A 20,779-nucleotide genomic window follows, 5' to 3' on the forward strand; every position below is an offset into this window, starting at 1 on the left:
ATCCTGTGTCCGCGGACGGCTTGTCTGTAGGGGATGGCTATTTTAATATGTTTCAGTTGGAAGCTGGAGAAGTGTAGCATCGTGAGGTTATCCATGGGTTTGTGGTAGAGTGAGGTGCTGAGGTACCCATCCTTGATGGAGATGCATGTGTCCAAGAATGAGACAGATAGTAGAGAGTAGTGCATAGTGAGTTTGATGGTGGAATGAAACTCGTTGATATCGCTGTGTAGTTGTTTCAGTGACTCCTCACTATGGGTCCAGAGGAAGAAAATGTCATCAATTTATCTGGTCTATAGTATTGTTTGGAGGTTCTGTACAGAAAAGAAGTCTTGTTCGAACCTGTGCATGAAATTGTTGGTATATTGAGGTGCAAATTTGGTCCTCATAGCTGTTCCATGTGTCTGGTTGAAGAACTGGTTGTCAAAGGTGAAAATGTACTGCATTTAGTGCAGTATTTCCTTGGTAGTCAGCTTCAGGTAAACTGTATGTCCCATTTAGAACATAATTCAACAAACTCGACCACTTCCATTTACTTATGTGATATTAATTTTGTTGTGGTAGAATATCAACTAAAATAATCCAATGTTCTACAATTAGTTATTGCTTGGATTATGTTTCAAATTCTCTGGAGTCAGATTCCGACCCACAACTTCAGAATTAGAGACAAGAGTACCAACTAACCATGAGCCAAAGAAATAGTGGAATGCGTTGCTGAGTGTAGAATGGAGGATAATAGATTTCTGGGACAGATGGGCCAGTTCAGGGGCAGATGGGTCCTGTACAAATTGATGGGTTACACCTTAATGGGACTGGGATTCACATCCTCATGGGGAGATTTGCTAGTGCTGTTGAGGTGGGTCTAAATTGGCTTGTCGGGGGTGAGAATCTGAGGGGTAACCCAAATCAGAAAAATTTACGGTTAGTAACAGGAAGTTGAAAAGGGAGAGGCAGAAGAAACAAACCCAACCCAAACCCAAGAGTCTGCTCTGAAAACAGAATGATGTCCCAAAAACATAACAAAATTGAGGGCAATCTGCCTGAATATATGCAGCATTTGCAATAGGTAGGCAATCTAAAAACAGGATTTGAGATACAGGGGTCTGATCTATCATAATAGAAACCTGCTGCATGGTGACCAGGACTGGGAGCTGAATATTCAAGGATATTCAGTGTTTGGGAAAGACAGGCAAGAAGGAAAAAGAACAAAATCAGAAATTGTTGGATAACCTCAGCAGGAATGGCAACATCTGTGGAGAGAAAGCAGAGTTAACATTTTGGGTCCAATGACCTTCTTCTGAAACATTAACTCTGCTGTCTCTCCACAGATGCTGCCAGACCTGCTGAGTTTATCTAACAGTTTCTGGTTTTGTTTCTGATTTCCAGCATCTGCAGTTCTTTGGTTTTTTTGAAGAAGGAAAAGGAGGTGGCATTGCCCTGATAACAAGTGATGGGATCAGAACATTAATAAGGGAGGCTCTCAGGTTGAGAGAACAAATTGTAAAAGAATCCTTCAGGATGAATGAGCATAATATCGAATTTTTCATGATGTTTGATGGTGAGATGTTCATTATGAAGCAACGTTGCTAAATTTGAAAAAGGAAAATGATGACATGAGGAACAAATTAGTAGAAGTGGTTTGGGAAAATACATTAAAATACATTCATTCTACACAGGCAACTAGTCCATGGCGTACATGACTCTACATTCCTTCAAGATGCAAAAACTCATTGAACGGTCAGCCAACCATGACTGATCAAGGTAGCTCAGGATTACGTAAAGTCAAAAGAAAAGGTTGATGAAAGTTTCCTGAAATAGCTGTAATTCTGAGGATTGGGAGATTGTTTACAGTACAACAAAGGAGGCCCAAGGAACTGAGAAGGAAAGGGAGAATGGAAATGAGTGCAATTTAGCAAATAAAAACATAAAAACAGGCTGTAAAGCTTCAAAAGATACATGTAAAGGAAATATCTAGCTAAAACAAATGTGTTTCCATTGCAGGCAGAATCAGGAGTGTTTATAATGTGGAATTACGAAATGGCGGAGAAGCTAAATTGTTACATTGTTTTCACTGAGGAAGATCTCGCTGGAATAGGGATCTGAAATTAGCATCAGTAAGAAGATTGTGTGGAAAAATGAATGGACTGAAAGCTGATAAATCCCCACGACCTGATATTCTCCATCCCAGGGTGTTGAAGGAAGTAGCTTTAGTGATAGAATGGTGATTATCTTCCAAATTTCCATCAATTCTGGAATGATTCCTGTGGATTAGAACAAATGTCACCCCATTATTTAAGAAGGGAGGAAGAGAAAATGTGGAACTACAAACTTGTTAGCCTTACACCAGAAATACAGAAAATGTTAGCATTTTTACAAAGGAAGGATTAAATAAACATCTGGCTGATCATGATCTGATTGGTCATGGGCATAATGGATTTGTGAATGGAAAATAGTGTTGACAAACTTGGAGTCTTTTAAAGATGTTACTAACAAAATTGATAAAAGAGATTGATGGACACAGCATTCTTAGACTTTCAGAATGCTTTTGATAAAATTCCCCCACAGGAGGCTGGTTAGAAGTTTAAAGCACATAGCATCTGAGGTAATATCCTGGCATGGATTAATGACTGGCCAACAGACAGAAAACAGATTAGAAATAAGTAGATCATTCTCATCTCTTGTGCCCCAGCTGTTCTTAGGTCAAAGCTAGATAGATTATTGAGCAGTGAGGGAATTAAGGGTTATGGTGAGAGGGTGGGTGAGTGAAGCTGAGACCATGACAAGATCAGCCATGATCTTATTGAACGGTGGGCCAGACGGCCTACTCCTGCTCCTAGTCCTTATGTTCTTAATATATATCAAAGATTTGGAGAAGGGCGTCCAATGTGATATTTTCAAATTTCTCAAGCTTTGAAGAATGAGAGATTATCTCATTGAAATTTACAAAATACTTGAAGGGCTCAATGGGATAGATGCAGGTAAAATGTTTTCTCTAATTGTGAGACCAAACCAGGGGGATGCTACTTAATTGGGATAAGGAGGACTATTTGGAACTCTCCACCCCAAAGGGTCGTGGAAGCTCAGTCACTGAGTATGTTTAAGGTATATTTCCAATTACCAATGGTGTACAGGATTGCAGGGGTGGAGTAGGGAAAAGGCCTTAGAATGTTCAATCAGGCATCATAATATTGAATGTTGGGGTAGGTTTGACAGACTGAATGGCAACAGTGAGGACTGCAGATGGTGGAAATTAGATTCTAGATTAGAGTGGTGCTGGAAAAGCACAGCTGGTCAGGCAGCATCCGAGGAGCAGGAAAATCGACGTTTCAGGCAAAAGCCCTTCATCAGGAATGGCCTACTCCTGTAACTTTGCTGCTTCTGTTCTTTAAAGCTAGCTTTCAGGAAAGTTTTATGAAACAGGTAATTTAACTTTAAAATCCTTGGTGACAAACTGATGAGCTAGGCACAGTCACCGATCCCAAGGAATAATGAGATAGATGAGATCTGTCGGAACCTGTGGCTCTTTGTTTTTGAAAGATTGTTCTCATTAGGATGGCTCTGTGTGTATAGAGTGGGCCCCTTATCTAAACCCATCAAATCCCTGATGGACATCCTGCATTGAAGTTATCTCCAAAGTAGCAGAGGAAGAGATTTCAGTCATGGAAGGTAGCTGGAAATTAAATAAAGTCATTCCAGTGAGAAAAGTGTTCGCTACAGTGATTCTTTTGAGCAGAAGTGTGAACACTACAGTTATTCGCTATAGCCTTCAAATGTATTTTGTTCACACTACATTAAAAAATAAGTGGCAAAATGCTACAATGTTGCATTACAAGTGGTGCAATAATCTGTGAAGTCTAAATTATAGAATTTCTCCATTAATTCCTTGAATTGTTATGCATTTCCTGTCATGGTTGACAGTATGGAGAGAGATTTGGATCACATGTCTTTTCAGATCTCTTGATGTGTTTAATGAAGGTGATGAATGTCCCTTTTCCTGGTTACATTGTGCTTTCATTCACAGCAGAATTCAAGTAGGTAGCTTTAAACTGTGAACTGTTGCAGTCGCTGAGTGTAATGACACATGAAGTCAGAACTCTCTTGTTTTAATCTGCTGTATGCCACCAGGTCACAGTTTCAATAAGGAGTTTATTTATAGCTGCTTTCCTAATTGCTGCTACAGTTCATGCATTATCATATCATGTCTCAATTTTGCTTTTCCATCCTGTCTCCAGGTTCATAAGGAAGCAGGGTTTAGACAGGATTTTCTTTGAGTGTGATACACACATGTGGCGCCTAGGAGACAGGAAAATCCCTGAAGGTATCACTGTCGATGGTGGTTCTGACTGGTTCCTCCTCAGTAGAAAATTTGTGGAATATGTGAACTATTCTGAAGACGAGCTGGTGAGCCACATGAAGCGGTTCTATGCCTACACCCTGCTGCCTGCTGAGGTAGGAAAGAAAAAGCTAAGATTCCTTTGTGAATATTTTTAAAAAGAAAATGTATTGTGTCTCACCACAACTGTTGTGTTTAGCTATTAGGTATCGGTGGACTTTTAAGCAAGTGAATATTTTTGATTTAAAGACTGAATTTACAGTTTATTGCATTGTGACATCATCGCCATGTTAAGAATCAGAAGAGGCATTGTCCAGAGACAAGGAAATGTCAAAGGCAGTGCCTCCTCCAGTAGAATAAGACCCAGTGCTGCTTAATTGCTGCAGCTTTTGACCACATGATTTGCAGCTATCAAGAACATTGTATGTGGGGGAGTCAGAATCTGTGGTTTAAAAAGACGAGCCCATTTTAGAATATTCTGGTCTTTTCAGATTCACTGCAAATGCTACGGAAATCTCCACATTTTTAAAATGACCTGAGTATCTACTGTCATCACTTGTGTATTGTATTGTGATGAACTGTTGATTCTCATTTTTTAAAAAGTTATGTTGCCACGTTAGTTAAACGACTGAATAGTGAATTGTTGTCATGTTGTAAAACGGGCCTGACTGGCTTCCAGGTTTCCTCACAATGTTTCCCCAAAGTTTAGAATTCCGGGGCAGCCATCAATCAGATGTATGTTCATACTGAGTTTTGATGTTTATCTCTGAATCAAGAAATAATTTAGCCCTACTTCACTTCCCCCAAACAAGGACTAAGAGATAAATAGCATGTTAGAATTCTGAAACTGGAACCATAGCCCACTTCAAACTCCCCCACTTGTAGATTTAACCCTGGAGCAATGAAGCATGATTAAATGGATCTGCTCGCAGGTCCATCTGAATGATGACATGAGGCTGCCTTCCTTCATTTCAACAATCTTTGTCTTTTTTCAGACTCATGTCAGTTGGTGTTTCCTGGCCTCAGAAAATGAAAAGATGCAAGTGTCATTATAGCATTGCCAGTGGGCCAGGCTTCCTCCAGCCACCCACTAAACCAATACCCATCATGTCTACTTGCCCTCACTACCATCCACCAGCACGACCCTCACTTTGTGACCAGCAGCTGTACTCCTCATTGATTGGTTACTTTGTATTCTTCAGCCCTTCATCGACATGCTTTCCTCTGGGTTCCTGACTTCCCCAGGATCTCCAGGATTGTTCCCCAGGCTTCTCACCAACCTGTCAGGCTGCCTGTGGGCAATAAACTGACAGAAAAAAATCTGAAAGGATCCCTGTAAATCTTAAGACTTTCCTGATTGCAACACAGCTCCCTATTCTGGGCTAAAACCCAGGTCAATGTTCCTGAAACTTATTATTACAAATTAGATAATACTTCATATCAGCATTGAGTTTATCTGGATAATGTCTGCAGTGAACTTGACATTCACAAATAGCCATGTGTTACTGTCTTAGACTTTAAGATAATCAGGTAATGTTGCAGTGATTCTAATTTCACTTTGAGAAAGAATCATCTGTTTAACTATAAACTTGCTGATCCTTCATGACATTGGACATTTACTCAGTGATAACAATAACTGGAACGTGAGGTAATATTTTATTGGTTAGGATTTACTTTTGATTTTCTCATATTTATTGCAGACATGTATAGGAAATGAAGTGACACATTTGACAGAATGCTAAATTGAATCTGTGGAATTCTTTAGGACTGAGGGTAGTTTAAGGCTGAGACATTAAATATATTCAAGACTGAAATGGACAAATTTTTAATGAGTAATAGATTTGAAGGCTATGGGAATAAGGTGACAAAGTGGATTTGAGGATTATCAGATCAGCCATGATCTCATTGGTAGAGAGAACTCAATGGGCCGAATGGCCTCTATCTGCTCCTATGTACTATAGATCCAGAAATGATTTTGTCCTGATTGCAGTCTTCGTTCAGTAAAATCTCTGTAGTTTCTTGTTGTCGCTTAATTTCTTGTGGATTTCAGCAAAAAAATGTGAAGCGAGAACATATAACAACAAAATATCACCTCACTTTCCAGTCTTTTATTATAAATTATTATCATTATTATAAATATTCAGTGTCATGAAAGGTCAACCATTTTGTGTGGTTTGTGTATAATATGAGCTTTCTATGTCCTATGTTTGCTGTTTATCCAATATAGAAAGTATAAAATCTTTTTTCTAAATGATCATATCTTATTTAAGAAGTTCATCATTCCTAATAGAAAGGTAGAAAAGCAAGAGTGGGCCAATCAGGATCAGGAGTGGGCCAGTCAGGATCAGGAGTGGGCCAATCAGGATCAGGAGTGGGCCAATCAGGATCAGGAGTGGGTCAGTCAGGATCAGGAGTGGGCCAATCAGGATCAGGAGTGGGCCAGTCAGGATCAGGAGTGGGCCAATCAGGATCAGGAGTGGGTCAGTCAGGATCAGGAGTGGGTCAGTCAGGGGCAGGAGTGGGCCAGTCAGGATCAGGAGTGGGTCAATCAGGATCAGGAGTGGGCCAATCATGATCAGGAGTGGGCCAATCAGGGGCAGGAGTGGGCCAGTCAGGATCAGGAGTGGGCCAATCAGGATCAGGAGTGGGCCAATCAGGATCAGGAGTGGGTCAGTCAGGGACAGGGGTAGGTCAGTCAGGGACAGGAGTGGGTCAGTGAGGGGCAGGAGTGGGTCAGTGAGGGACAGGAGTGGGCCAATCAGGCGCAGGAGTGGGTCAGTCAGGTTCAGGAGTGGGTCAGTCAGGGACAGGAGTGGGTCAGTCAGGGACAGGAGTGGGTCAGTCAGTATATAGAGCCTGCTTTGGCATTCAGCATGTTCGTGGCTAATCCTCTCTCTCTCTCTCTCTCTCTCTCTCATTCTCTCGTTCTCTCTCTCAAAGATGTACATATGTCTCCACATACCCCTTTATTAATTAGTGAACTGCAGAGCTTTGACATACTCAGTTATGATGACATAATTTTGTTCTTTATCTTTCCACACTTACCAGCAGTTTGTTTTTATTTCCATCCCAAAATAATACTCATGTTTACAATTGCCAGAGGTATGTATCATGTCCCAGTACTGTGCAGTGATGCCATCTGCAGATGTGGCCAGGATAAGTTGTTGAAGTCTCTTCTGGTCTGACAGTACCTGTCTGGGGAGGTGGAGTAAAGCAAACTGCTGTCTTGCCTGTTAATTCCAGGGACGTGTTTCATGGTGATTGTGTAATTTTGACAATTAGCCTGGTTTCTGCTCAATGTTCCAGTTTCCATCTTCTGTCAAAGTCACTCATATAGAAGCAAAGAAAGCTGCTGGTCAAAGAAGAGGTGTGCTGATTTTCAGAAAAAAAACTATTTTGTTGGATTTTAGGCTTGATTTCAAATACATCAAAGTTTATTATCTTTGGATAGCAGCAAAAACACAGAATGTGCGTCCTGTGAGAGCAAATCATTTCTACGGATGCTGATTAATTTGTGACCATGAACTGGGATTTTGACATCGAACTGGAAAGCTCAGTTGAAGATATTTCCCAAAGTGACAGATCTGCTTCCTTTAAAAAGGTTGCCTTCTGCTGTACTTCCCTTCTGGGAGGGAGAAGTCAGGCTTACCATCTCGAGTGACATTTGGCAGGCAGCCTTTGGAAACAGTGCCAAAACGATCTGATTACAAGGTCTTTGTACCAATTGTGTTAAAAGTTATGCTTAGTCCTCTCACCCTTGCCTCTCATTCACCTTCCATGGCCTCCTTTTTTCCATGGACCCCTGCAATTTCAATGTCTATTCACCAAGAACACAGTACAGAACAGTGAGTCATAGAAAATCAATAGCCAGTTTTGACACACACTTAACAAAATAACCCATTTTGAAATCTTAAATACATCTGTTGCCCTTACAATCCTTGCTTTTATAAAAATGTCAGATGGAGCCCTTCTCATACAGTAACAGACGTGTATTTCATTTTACATCATTTGATCTTGTCTGAATAAACATGCAGCATTGAAAGAAAGACTTCAAAAAAAAACTTTTAAACACGTCAATCAAAATAAACCATCCATTTGCACCTATGAATGACATTCCTTCTCATTTTTCTTGCTGCTGCACACACCTCCAAAGTCTGTGTGCAGTTTGGCCAATGGAAACTGCAAATCAATGTATCGCATATTGATCAGCTTACGCAAATCCCCTGAGTGAGCGTGCAGCACAGAGGGTACATTGCCTGTGAAAACAGACCTTGCTGAGCCAATCTGTTCATGTTGGAAATGAACCAACCATTCATAGTAGGTCATCTCTGAACTGTATCAACAAAAACAGACATCTGTTTCTCTGGTTGGCGTTAATATGAATGCCTTGCAGAGCTCCAAGAGTGTAATCCGAGAAGACACTTGCCTCTTTGAGATGATGGTGGATAGCAACTTATGCATTACTGAGTGTCATAGAGTTATACTGGATAGTACAGAGGAGGCTCACTACTTTAGTTCCGGAATTGAGAGGGTTGGCTTATGAGGACACATTTAGTATATGGGGTCTATATTCGCTGGAATTTATAAGAATGAGGGGGGATCTTATAGAAACATATAAAATTATGAAGGATACAGATAAGAGAGAAGCAGGGAATTGTTTCCACTGGTGGGTGAAACTACAACTCAGGGGCATAGCCTCAAAATAACAAGGAGCAGATTTGGGACTGAGTTGAGGAGGAACTTCTTCACCCAGAGGGTTGTGAATCTGTGGAACTCCCTGCCCAGTGAAGCAGTTGAGGCTTCCTCATTGAATGTTTTTAAGGCAAAGGCAGAGAGATGTTTGAACAATAAAGGAGTTAAGGATTATATTGAGTGGGTGGGTGGGAGTCCACAAAAAGATTATCATGATCTGGTTAAATGGTGGATAGGCTCCATGGGCCAGATGGCCTACTCCTGCTCCTATTGCATGATGTTTTTATGTTCTTATGTATTGCTCTCTTAATATTGAGTTCCTGGGCTTGTCTTTTCCTTTTGCAGCTCCCGCGGTATGAATGTACTGTCTGTACATGTTGTTTTTACCATTAGTCGCTTTTTGTTTCCTCCCAGTAGTCTGTCTTTTTGTACCAATTATATTGCTCTGGAATTCTGGGTGATTAGTAAAAGCTCACAGGGTGACAGGTAATTAGGTACGTTTTGCTTACTCACATGAAAATATATGACTGTTTGGATTTAATCAAACTGTTCAAGGCAAAAATTCACATTCACTGACCTTTCATTTAATTTTTAGGAGGGAGTGGGTACATTATTGTGGGTCACATATCATGTAATTTGAGCATGGTTTATGGATTATGACTGCATGAAAAGGTCAAATTGATACCTTTAGCAAGCTAATATGATTTGATTGAATATCAGATATATTTTATATATGCATAATCCAAATTAAATTAAACTGAATAAGAATGAGATTGATCACAAACTGGCTTTACAGCTGTCTATCACCAATTCAGGTTACAGTCAGAGGAGAAAGGGGGATGCCTGCTCTGTCATTCAAGATTATAGTTAATCTGAAATCTCGCTCCATCTACCCATGTTTTCTCAAGATATCTTAATATGCTTGTTGACCATATTCCATTAATTGCTCTTTTATTTGGGCTTCACACTGGCATGACAAACTAATTAAACTTGCTACTGATATCATTGTCTTAGAGTAAGTAAAGATGAGGAGTTCAAACGAGTGTGTGGAGTTTGAGAAATGTTAAGTGTGGAGATAGATTACCTATACTATCAGATGTCACCTTTACCACCTATTATATAAACACTGGCAAATAACTGCAAAGCTTCTGATTTATTTAATTTTTAAAGATACTTCATCTGGTCTGAAACATGCAGAATGCATCATGACAGAAGCTTTGTGTTATGTCAGATGTTCACATTCAGCTGGATGTTAAATGTTAACATTTTGTTACCTTTCTAATTCAGTCCTTCTTCCATACGGTCCTGGAGAATAGTCAGCTCTGTGAGACGATGGTGGATAACAACTTGCGGATTACCAACTGGAATCGGAAACTTGGCTGCAAGTGCCAGTATAAACACATCGTGGACTGGTGTGGCTGCTCCCCCAATGACTTCAAGCCACAAGATTTCCACCGCTTCCAGGTAGCTTCAATACTTGCTGATAAATATGGCCCCAACTGGTCCTAACATTACTCTTACTGCCAATGATACTGCTGTTACAAAAAACAACTTGTGTTCAGACATGAGGGCTGAGGTTCTGGTGAATTCTCATGGTATAAGAAAGGAATTCGCCAGAATAGCACTCAATATTATTAATTGTCAGTTCTGATCTCAGGATTATTTTTTGTGTTTGGAGGGTAGGAGCCAACAAGGATCTGTTTAATCTGTTGATTATTTGGATCAGAATGGCATGCAGGTATATTGGGAAAAGGCAGGAGTTTGGCTCCAGGGAATGGGCACATTTGGCTGAGTGGCTTCTTTCTGCACTGCAACAATTCTGTGGTTCTGTGAAGGTGAAGCTAATAAAGGTAACGCCATATTCACAAGCACGTGAGGTGGAAAGGATTATTGGAGAGTGGGAACTATGTTGTTAAAAGAAAGGTGATAAAACTTGATGTCACCTGGTGTGGGAAGCTAAGAAGGAAAGCTGAGTTATCAAATATTTAGTGAGAGTGGGATTCGAGAAGTAGAGATTAGGCTTGTCGATAAGATGAGCTGAGGGGGAAGGGGGAAACAGATGGAATGTGAGCACTGCTGGCAAGGGCAGTATTCGCTGTCAAAACCGAATTGTCCTCAAGAATGTGGTGAACTACCACTTTGTGAACCACTCCAGTCTTTCCAGTGTAGGTACACCTATGGTACTGTGAAGGAGGTGTTTGAAGATTTTGACCCGGGGACAGTGATGTAGTTCCAAGGAGGGATGCTGGGTGGCTTGGAGGAGAACTTGCGAGGGGTGATGTTCCCATGTAACCTCCTTTTTTTGTGAGGTGGAAGAGGTTGCATGTTAGGAAGATGCTACCTAAGGAGCCTGGTTGAATTACTGCAGTGTGTCTTGAAGATGGTGCAGACTTCTGCCTCTGTACATCGCTGTGGAAGGAGTGAGTGTTTGAAGTGGTGGATTGGTAGATAGTGGGTAGATATCCTTTAGGGACATGGCTAAACCATCACCATTGTTGATAGATCGGAAGTGAAAATAATACTCTCTTTCAATCCACACAGCAAACAGCGAGGCCAACGTTTTTTGCTCGGAAGTTTGAGGCTGCAGTTAACCAAGAGATCATTGGTCAACTGGACTCCTATCTGTTTGGGAACTACCCAGTTGGCACGACAGCCCTGAAGGCATACTGGGAAAATGTATATGATGAGCCGGATGGCATCCATAGCATCAGTGACACACACTTGACCATGTATCACTCGTTCACCCGTCTTGGTCTCAAAAGAGCAGAGTCTTCCTGGCATTCCAAAGAGGAGAATAAGTGCAGGTGAGAGAGAAATTGCATATAACTTGTGGAAATTGTGGCATTGCTGCAGTTATGGTATGCACACCATTGTAAAAATGGGGCAAGTGAAATAATTTTGCTGATTTAACAGGAATTTGAAGAATTTTGGCAGGGTTTCTCCCTCAGAAGTATGATTCTATTCCCATAATGCAATATATGCATTACATCACTGCTAATATTGCACCTTTCATAATGTACATCTCAGCCAATGAATTACCTTTGAAATGTAGCCACTATAATAACATTGGGAATTACAGCAACCAGTTTGAGCACAGTGTGATGCCAGCAAAATGCGGTGATCTAATTAAACATAATCTGCTTTATTAGAATCATAGAAAAAAATATGGCACAGAAAGAGGCCATTCAACCCATTCTGTGCTGGCTAATAATGAGAGAAAAGGAAAATCATCTGTCAATTTAATCCCACCTTTCAGCTCCTGTTCTGTAACCTTCTAAATTACAGACTCTATGTGCATTGAAGTTATAATGCTCACTGAGAGTTAACCGTTGGTCAGGACATCAGAACTCCCCTGCTGCTCTTTGAATCGTTGCATGGAATATTCTTTGCCCGTTTGAGGGGCCAATTGAGACTTCAACATAAAAGTGCATTCTCTCCGATGGGCTTTTAACAGTACAGATTTCCCTCAGGGCTGGATTGAAGTGTTAGTCCTGCAGTAAGGCATGAACCCATTAAACCAATTTAGTAAAGCTCTTTGAGGATGTACCAAGCAGAATGGGTCTGATGTAATTGAATTTCCAAAAGGTGTTCAGTAAGGTTATTGTAGAATGTACTGTCAGAACTGACGTACTAAAAAGCAAAGAGGATTGGCTAAATAGAACAAAATGGAGATTGGATAAATTTGTCATTTTCAGGTTGGCCAACTCTAAATCATGGAGTGCCATGGGACTCAGTGCTGGAGCCTTAACTATTTATCATTTATGTTAATGATTTGGGTGAAAGGATTAACAATATTTTAGCCAAATTTGCTGGTGATGTAAGGATAGGAAGGAAAGCATGTAAGTAGGATACAAAGAGTCGGCAAAGGGATATAAATAGGTTCAGTGAGTGGGGAAGAATTGGCAGATGGTGTATAACGCAGGGAAACGTGAGGTTGTTCATCTTGGCAGGAAGAACAACATCTTATTTAAGGGAGATAGAGAGAGAGAGAGACTGCATAATGCTGCAGTACAAGAAGGCTCTGGGTATCCTCGTACATGAATCACATAAAACTAGTGTACAGGTTCAGCAAGTGATTCAGAAGGTGAATGGAATGTTGGCCTTAAGGTTCTGGAATACTAATGTAGGCAATTGTTACAATTGTACTGGATATTGGTGATATTACACCTCAAGTACTGCATAGAGGTCTTGCTCAAGGAGTGACATACCTGAATTGGAAGCATTCAGAGAAAGTTAGGGATGAGGATCTGTCTTGAGAGGAAAGGTTGAGGAGGCTGGATCTATACTCATTGGAATTTAGAAGAATGAAGGATGATCTAATTGAAATAACAAATTCTGAGGTGCCATTAGAAGGTGGATGCTGAGAAGTTGCTTCTTGTGGGAGATTCTGGAGCTAGGGGCCACACTGTCAAAGTAAGAGGCCTCTCATTTAAGCCAGGAGATACTGAGGAATTTCTTCTGAGGACCATTAGTGCTTAGAATTCTGTTCCCCCAGAGCAGTGGAGGCCAGCTTATTGAATATCTTCAATACTGGATGAAACAAGTTTCTGATCAACAAAGGAATTGAGAGTTGTGAGAGTACGGCAGGGAAGGCATGTTAAGACCACACTTAAATCAGCCACCACCTTGTTGACTAGCAGAGCAAGTTCTAGAGGAGTGACTGAACTGCTGCTATTTCTTATCTTATGTAAACCATCTTGAACACACAGGCAATAGTGCCTAGACTAAGTAAAGCTTACAGCTTAATTATTGTTTCAAAAAATCCAAATAACTGTGGATGTTGGAAATCAGAAACACAAATAGGAACTGCTTGAAAAACTCAGCAGGTCTGACAGCATTTGAGGAGAGAGATACAGAGTTAACATTTCAAGTCCTTAAGAGTTCTGCCACAGATGCTGCCAAACCAAGCTGCTGAGTTTTTCAAGCCATTTCTGTCTGTGCGAGTTATTGCTTCGACTGGCTTTGTTATACTGCTTGCTGCTTGTACACTGGGTAACATTATTTTACATGCAGTTCATCCTGCAGCAACAATGCAAAGCAGCTCTCTACCATATAACATAATTAACATGTTTAAAGAAAATTGGGTTTTTGAATTCCCTGGAATTCTCTAACTGCCTGTTCATGCTACTCTTTGTACTGATATGAAAGTGATCCTAAACCCATAAAGTGATTCCTGCCAACCTGCTCAAACTCCCAAGCAGTCATTGCACAGCTTGTGTGTCTCTACCTATTTCGATAGGCTGTCTGAAAGCAGGGGAAAGTCATGGTGTCACTGAGTTTCATCAGCACTGTCAGAGTTCGGCATCCAGAAGTTTGGCAAACATCATTTTTGCAGTTTTTACTGGAAATTAGTCTCCCTGTTTACAAACGTTACAAACCGAAAGTCAGCATAAACAGAAGTAGAGGGCTGTTGTTGCGTAGGGACCATCTCTACCTCTGACCTCAAAAAGTCCAGGATCAAGATCTACTTGTTCCAGAGGTTTGTCATATTATCACCGAACAAGTTGATGAGCATAATCACATCCCAGCCCTTCATGCATGACCAAAGGTTAGAGGTAGAAAGGGATACACTTTGTAGTGTTTCCCATGTGACATTGCCTCCAGTGCCTATACATCACTGTGTATCCTGAGTTACACATCACAGATCAGCTCATACTAAGGTATATCCATCTTGAGCCTGACACAAAGTTCACTCAAGTGGAGATGTTTACTCTGCATGCAGGCTTTGAACTTGAAAGTTTACTTTGGATTCATACAGTCATAGAGTATGGAAACAGACCTTTCGGTCCAACTAGTCCACCCTGAATATAATCCCAAACTAAACTAGTCCCACCTGCCTGCTCCTGGTCCATGGCCCTCCAAACCTTTCCTATCCATGTGCTTACCCAAATGTTTTTCAAACGTTGTATTTGTACCCACAATCCACCACTTCCTCTGGAAGTTCATTCCACACATGAACCACCCTTTGTGTAAAAAGAAATTCCCCTCTTGTCGTTTTTAAACTTTTCTTCTCTCAACTTAAAAATGTGCCCCCTAGTCTTGAAATACCCCATAAGTCATCTTTCTCAGATACAATATTTAAGGGGTAGATTTTAACCATAAGGTATTTTTGGCTAATTGAAAGGGATTGGTTGGCTGGAGGTTGGATGGGAAGTACAATTAGATTTGAGGTGCTGAGTATTTAATTTCCTGAGGTTTCATTAATGTCCACAGACAGAACACAGGAATGATTGAGTGATCTTTGGGAGGGTCTTGTAGGAGAGAAGATGGAGATTCCAGGGCAATGGAAATTATAACTTTGCTGATCAGCCTCCAAGTGGTGAGTTTTATACTTACCTTTGAGAGCTCTTCCATCTGTATATCTAATTCAGCCTGCAGTGAGGAAATGGGAGCCTTGATGACTTTTCCCTTCGAAACACAGTTATAATAATAACAATGATTCTGCAGCACCCCAATTTTTCATCGAATCTCAAACTGACAGAACATCCCAATGTTGTAACCATGAAGTTTGTTATCTAGCTGGTTTATTGAGACCTCTGTAAACTCTGAGTACACTTGATTATTTTCTGCAGTGAAGCCTATCATTTGAATACCACAGTATAGATATCAGGTGACCAAAGAAGTCCAATACTGGATCGTTGGCTTACTTTGACTAAGGGAAAAATTCCAACCTAAGTGTTCTTCAATGGAAATGTAACCTTTAAATACTTGAGAGTAATCTCAGTAGTGCTTTTAAAGTGAACATAAAGAAAATTCTTGTAGAGACATGTGGAAATCATTAAAATCATTTTCCTATCCTTTTTGGTGCTAGGCTCTAACATGTCTGTACTTGATATATGACATTCTGCAAAAGTGATTAAGTGCCACCATTAGATCTGCTATGGTGTTGGTGAGAAGGACTGAGAATCAGCCTCATGGCATATTTGTGCAAGTAGGCTGTGCTGCAGTAGAGAGCTCAGCATGGCCAGCCCAATAGGGAAGGATCACTCAGGGACACACAATGGGTGGGTGCACTGCACATACAGAGAGGCCTCATACAGGCTTAACACATCAATATCCGGAGTCCTGAACAACGAGAGACATCATGCTGCTTGAAGGAGCAAAGTTCAAGTGCCAAATTACTGAGAGAAAGAAACCCTCTAACAATAAATATTAACAAATGAACTTGCAACAGGACACAAGCAATTTTTGGTTCAGTTGTAGCTATTTGAGAGTTGTGTAGTTTTTTTATTTGGGGAAAGTGAGGACTTCAGATGCTGGAGATCAGAGCTGAAAAATGTGTTGCTGGAAAAGTGCAGCAGGTCAGGCAGCATCCAAGGAGCAGGAGAATCGACGTTTCGGGCATGAGCCCTTCTTCAGGAATCATTGGATGCTGCCTGTCCTGCTGCACTTTTCCAGCAACATATTTTTTAGTTTTTTTATTTGTTTGTTGTGGATTTCATTTTTAAGTATATATAGTGAGCTGATAGATTAGTTATCATGACTGTACACGTTTTGCAGATTTGTTTTGAAGATTTCCCTACTTCATTTTATTTAGTCTGCTTGTTTCAGATTGACAGCAGTAGATTTTTTAAACCCTGCCTTGTGCTAATTAAACATTGGAGCAAATTACATTGGTAACTGCCTAGAAATTAATTTATTTTTTCAGCCATTACAGCAAGGCAGGCAATTTACCATGGTACAGACTCACTGGGCTTAAAACACCACACATCAAAGACAGAAGCATATGAATATGTGTATTTATTTAAAAAAGGAATAGTTATGAAAGAATTTGATTTGATGCTGCATTATTTGAGCATCCTGAAACTTCATGGCTGAAATAATCTTCTAATGTAAAGGTGAATAAAATGAGTTTTCTCCCAAATTATTAAAAACACACAAAAAAAATCATTAATTAGCAAAAGTCAATTGGATTTTTTTGGTGCTCTAGCTCTCCAGGTTAGTATTCAACTGGATTCTGAACACCATCGTTTTTTTTTCCCCTTAATATCCAGCCTGGCACATTATTCAAACATTTATCACTTTACTTTTCAATTATTTAAATTTATATCCTATGTGCCCGGCTTTGAATTAAATTTCTTGCTTTCCTTTATCTGTACCACTTAATATTTTATAAGAACTCCATGAGGTCCCACCCAAATATCCTTTTCCTAGACTATAGAGCTTAATTTTCTTGTATATTATTTAATTTGGCATTTTTATTTCTCCTCTTTGTGCCCTCTGCAATATGTATGTTTTAATTGTTGGTTGAGCAATAAATCATTAAGGTAGAACATAAATTAGGAATGCTTTTGTTCAAACTACATATTCCACTATTCTCTCTTTAAATTACGTTGCCATATTGCAGATATTAAAGCTGATGAATGAGCTCACTATTACTCCAAAGTTCTTTTCTTCGTCATCTTGTGTTAATTACTGTGCAATGGATAGAATCAAATTAAATACATCTGTCTGCCAAGCTGCAATATTTTATGTGATCATTTACTGTCTGTCTGGCTAATTTCATTACCCTTCCCTTTCTAATTAAGCCGACCTTGTTTCTTAACCCTGCTTTCAGGTCTGTTATCTTTCCTATTTTTCAAATCAATACTATAAAAGGTACCATTCCAGCTTGTCCTCGGGATTCTGTTATTGTGTCTGTCATTGTTGTTAAACTATTAGGTTGTATTCGACTTGTCATTGATCTTAAACATAGTTCCAATGATTGCCTGCTTCCAGCTGCAGGAAACCTCACGTGTCCACTGATATCTTTTCCTCTGCTGTTGGCAGACATGCATTCTGAAGGAGTCAGTGAAGGAAATGCTAGAATAAATCCAATCTGTTGGTGTGTTTATCTCTGCTATACCAGATTCAAAATCCTCTAGAATACCAGGTGTACAACAGAGATTTAGCGGCAAGTCAGTGTTATCCTTTGTCATTAATAATTGTCGAATATATATAATTTACCTTTTTAGCTTCAGTTCTTCCCACAAGTTTATGCTCTAAATTCTAACTTGATCTAATTACAATTTTATCATTATGGGACTAAATGAATACTCTTGTACTATAGTTACCTCATAGGACTGCCTGTGCCATTAATATCATATTCTGTTTGATCTCATTACTGTGTTTTTATCTCTCCTTTCCATCTGCAGATTTTCCACCCTGGGTTTTTCTCCCTTGTTGTTATCTCCTCTTTTACCTGGCAGGGTCTCTTCCTTCCCCCTTTTCCCCTATAAGCTTTCTCAACTCCGTCCTACTTCAGTTTACTTAATCTGCCAGGAATCTCAAGTACACCTCAATTCCCAATCCTGCTTTCAGTTTGCTTGTTAACAACCTCCGCTATTTAAATATTGTCTCTTTCCCTGAGGCTATCAGCTCAGCATGCTTTATTTTTAAATTACCCTGAACATGTCAGAATCCCCCTCTACATCTCCTTTCCTCGTCAACTTTTCCTCCTTCACACTGAATTCAGTCCTGTCTTCAGTGAGTTTTATTCCTACAACACCTATGTTTTTGTAATTTTTGTGAATGAATCCAATACAACTATCTTGCTCTATGTGCTTCTGATATGTTTTCCACTATGCTGTGCCACATTAACAATATTCAATAAATGCACAGTTACCAAGCATTTTATTTTTGACTTCTAAGAATGTGAATTTATGGGTAAAAGATAAAAGTAATGCAAGGGTAGATAATGGCCGAGTGGTACTATTGCTGGATTATTCTTCCAGCAACCCAGGCAATGCTCTTGGAACCTGGATTCAAATCTCACCATGGCAGATGCGGAAGTTTGAATTGTATTTTTTAAAAATAATCTGGAATTAAGACTTTGATGATGACCCTGAATTCATTGTCATTGTCAGGAAAAAACCCACTTGGTTCACTAATGTCCTTCAGGGAAGGAATCTGCCATCCTTACCTGGTCTGGCCTACATGTGACTCCAGACTCACAGCAATGGGGCTGACTCTTAACTGCCCTCTGGGCAATTAGGGATGGGCAATAAATGCTGGGCCTAGCCAGCAACACCCTCAACCCTGTGAATGAATTTAAAAAGATATCAAATGGGTAATAGAGGTATGGAACACTTTATCCACCTTCCCCCCCCCCCCACCACCACCACCACCAAAAGAGGATATCTCCTCTGAAAATGTCCAAAGTGAAATCACTTGATTTTTTTTTGTAGGCAACAGTACTAAGGGATGTGAAACCAAGGTGAGGAGTTGAAGCTGAGATATAGATCAGTCATGATCGAACTGATTGGTGAAACAAATGTTGTTGGACTGAGTAGCCTACTGTGTAGCTGAAATACCAAACGCCCCAGTTGCCCTTCAGTAACAATGTCCAGGTCATCACCGTAGTCTAAGCAGATCATAAGGCCACTCTCATACTACAGAGAGATGACTGGTGGTGGTTTAACCTGAGGGTCACGGCGCCTCAGGCAAGGAGGAGGTTGAGAATGAGGCTCCTTCATGTCAACCCTGGCTGGCGCAGGATTTGCAGCTATATTATTGATGTAAGTCCGCACCTCAAGCCAACCAACTGAGCTAACCAGCTTGCTTCTCCAGCAGCCAATGTACTCCTGAGGGACCCTTTTCTCCTCTCCATTGGCTGAGAGTGACTGTTGCAGCTAAGCTGTTTTGCTCCTACAGGATCTGGAATTTGAAATGCTTCCTTTTCCTGAGCCCACCAACACTGATTCATTTTGGAGTTGTAAGAGTTCAGCGCAATTTGTTTTGTTATATAAAGATGTGACAGTTGAAAATACTTGCTGTTGACACTTCTCCCCCTTGGACTAATGGGCACGACAGTTGATGCAGTCGACAAGTTTTTCTCTTGTTTACTAAGAATGGCAAACCCAGAAATGTCAGACTTTACTGTGATAACTAATGGACAATGGGTTGGCATGGCAGCATAGTGGTTAGCATCTGGGTTCAATTCTATACTTGGGTGACTGTCATTGTGGAGTTTTCACATTGTTCCTGTGTCTGCATGGGTTCCTGCTGGAAGTTCCAGTTTCCACCCACAGTCACGGGGATTGGGTGGGCTGGTAGAGGGTGAAGGTTCTGGGGGAGATGCTGTTTGGAGGATTGGTGCAGACTAAATGGCCAAATGGTCTATTTCTGCAGTGTAGGAATTCTGTGACAATTCAGGGGCAACTTGGTGGTGCACTGTTGTGTAAACATGTATTACCAACATGTTGGGTGGATTACTGTTGTCATTCCCTTTTCTGACTGGGTGTCCATGTGGTCTAGTATGGTCAAGGAAATCCACCAGGTAGCATAACGAGCAGAGGCTCCTGTCTTACACAAGATGGAGGCTATTGCATGACAGCAGACAGGTAAAGGTTACATAAGTCATTGTTACTGAAATGACTGGAAGACCTAAGTTAACACAGCTGTCCCCATCAGGATGGTAAGATGTTCCTCTTCTCTCCAATCAAATCCATATGACATCAATCAGATTAGGTAGAAATTAATATATTGTTCAGCATTAATCCTTTCAGTATCATTGCCTCATGCACATACACAACTAAAGGAAGCCTGCTGTCTTTTTAACAGAGAAAAATTACGTTTTGTTACTTTCAAACTAGAATCTGATTATTCTTCTCAGTCATTGATTTCAAGCTCTTGCAGACTGCACTTACTTTGCAGTTCAAAGTCTAGAAATGGGATGATATTGTCATGACAGTGAGACCCTCAAAGCCCCAGCATTGACACAGTCAACACCCGTTCATTTTATTGATTCAAATGAAATTCTGGTGACCTGAAATTTTC

The 20,779-nt window shown here is 40.4% G+C and overlaps 1 protein-coding gene across 1 annotated transcript in view; it reads left to right on the forward strand.

Moving 5' to 3' along the window:
- xylt1 (xylosyltransferase I) overlaps positions 1 to 20,779 on the forward strand; it is a 261,359-nt gene that overhangs the window by 225,368 nt on the left and 15,212 nt on the right. The window contains exons 6-8 of the mRNA XM_072560173.1: positions 4,230 to 4,446; positions 10,310 to 10,486; positions 11,564 to 11,826. Coding sequence (XP_072416274.1) covers positions 4,230 to 4,446; positions 10,310 to 10,486; positions 11,564 to 11,826 — 657 coding nt within the window. The remainder of the gene's footprint in view (positions 1 to 4,229; positions 4,447 to 10,309; positions 10,487 to 11,563; positions 11,827 to 20,779) is intronic.

This window comes from Chiloscyllium punctatum, chromosome 40, assembly GCF_047496795.1.
Source record: "Chiloscyllium punctatum isolate Juve2018m chromosome 40, sChiPun1.3, whole genome shotgun sequence".
Taxonomy (NCBI): domain Eukaryota; kingdom Metazoa; phylum Chordata; class Chondrichthyes; order Orectolobiformes; family Hemiscylliidae; genus Chiloscyllium; species Chiloscyllium punctatum.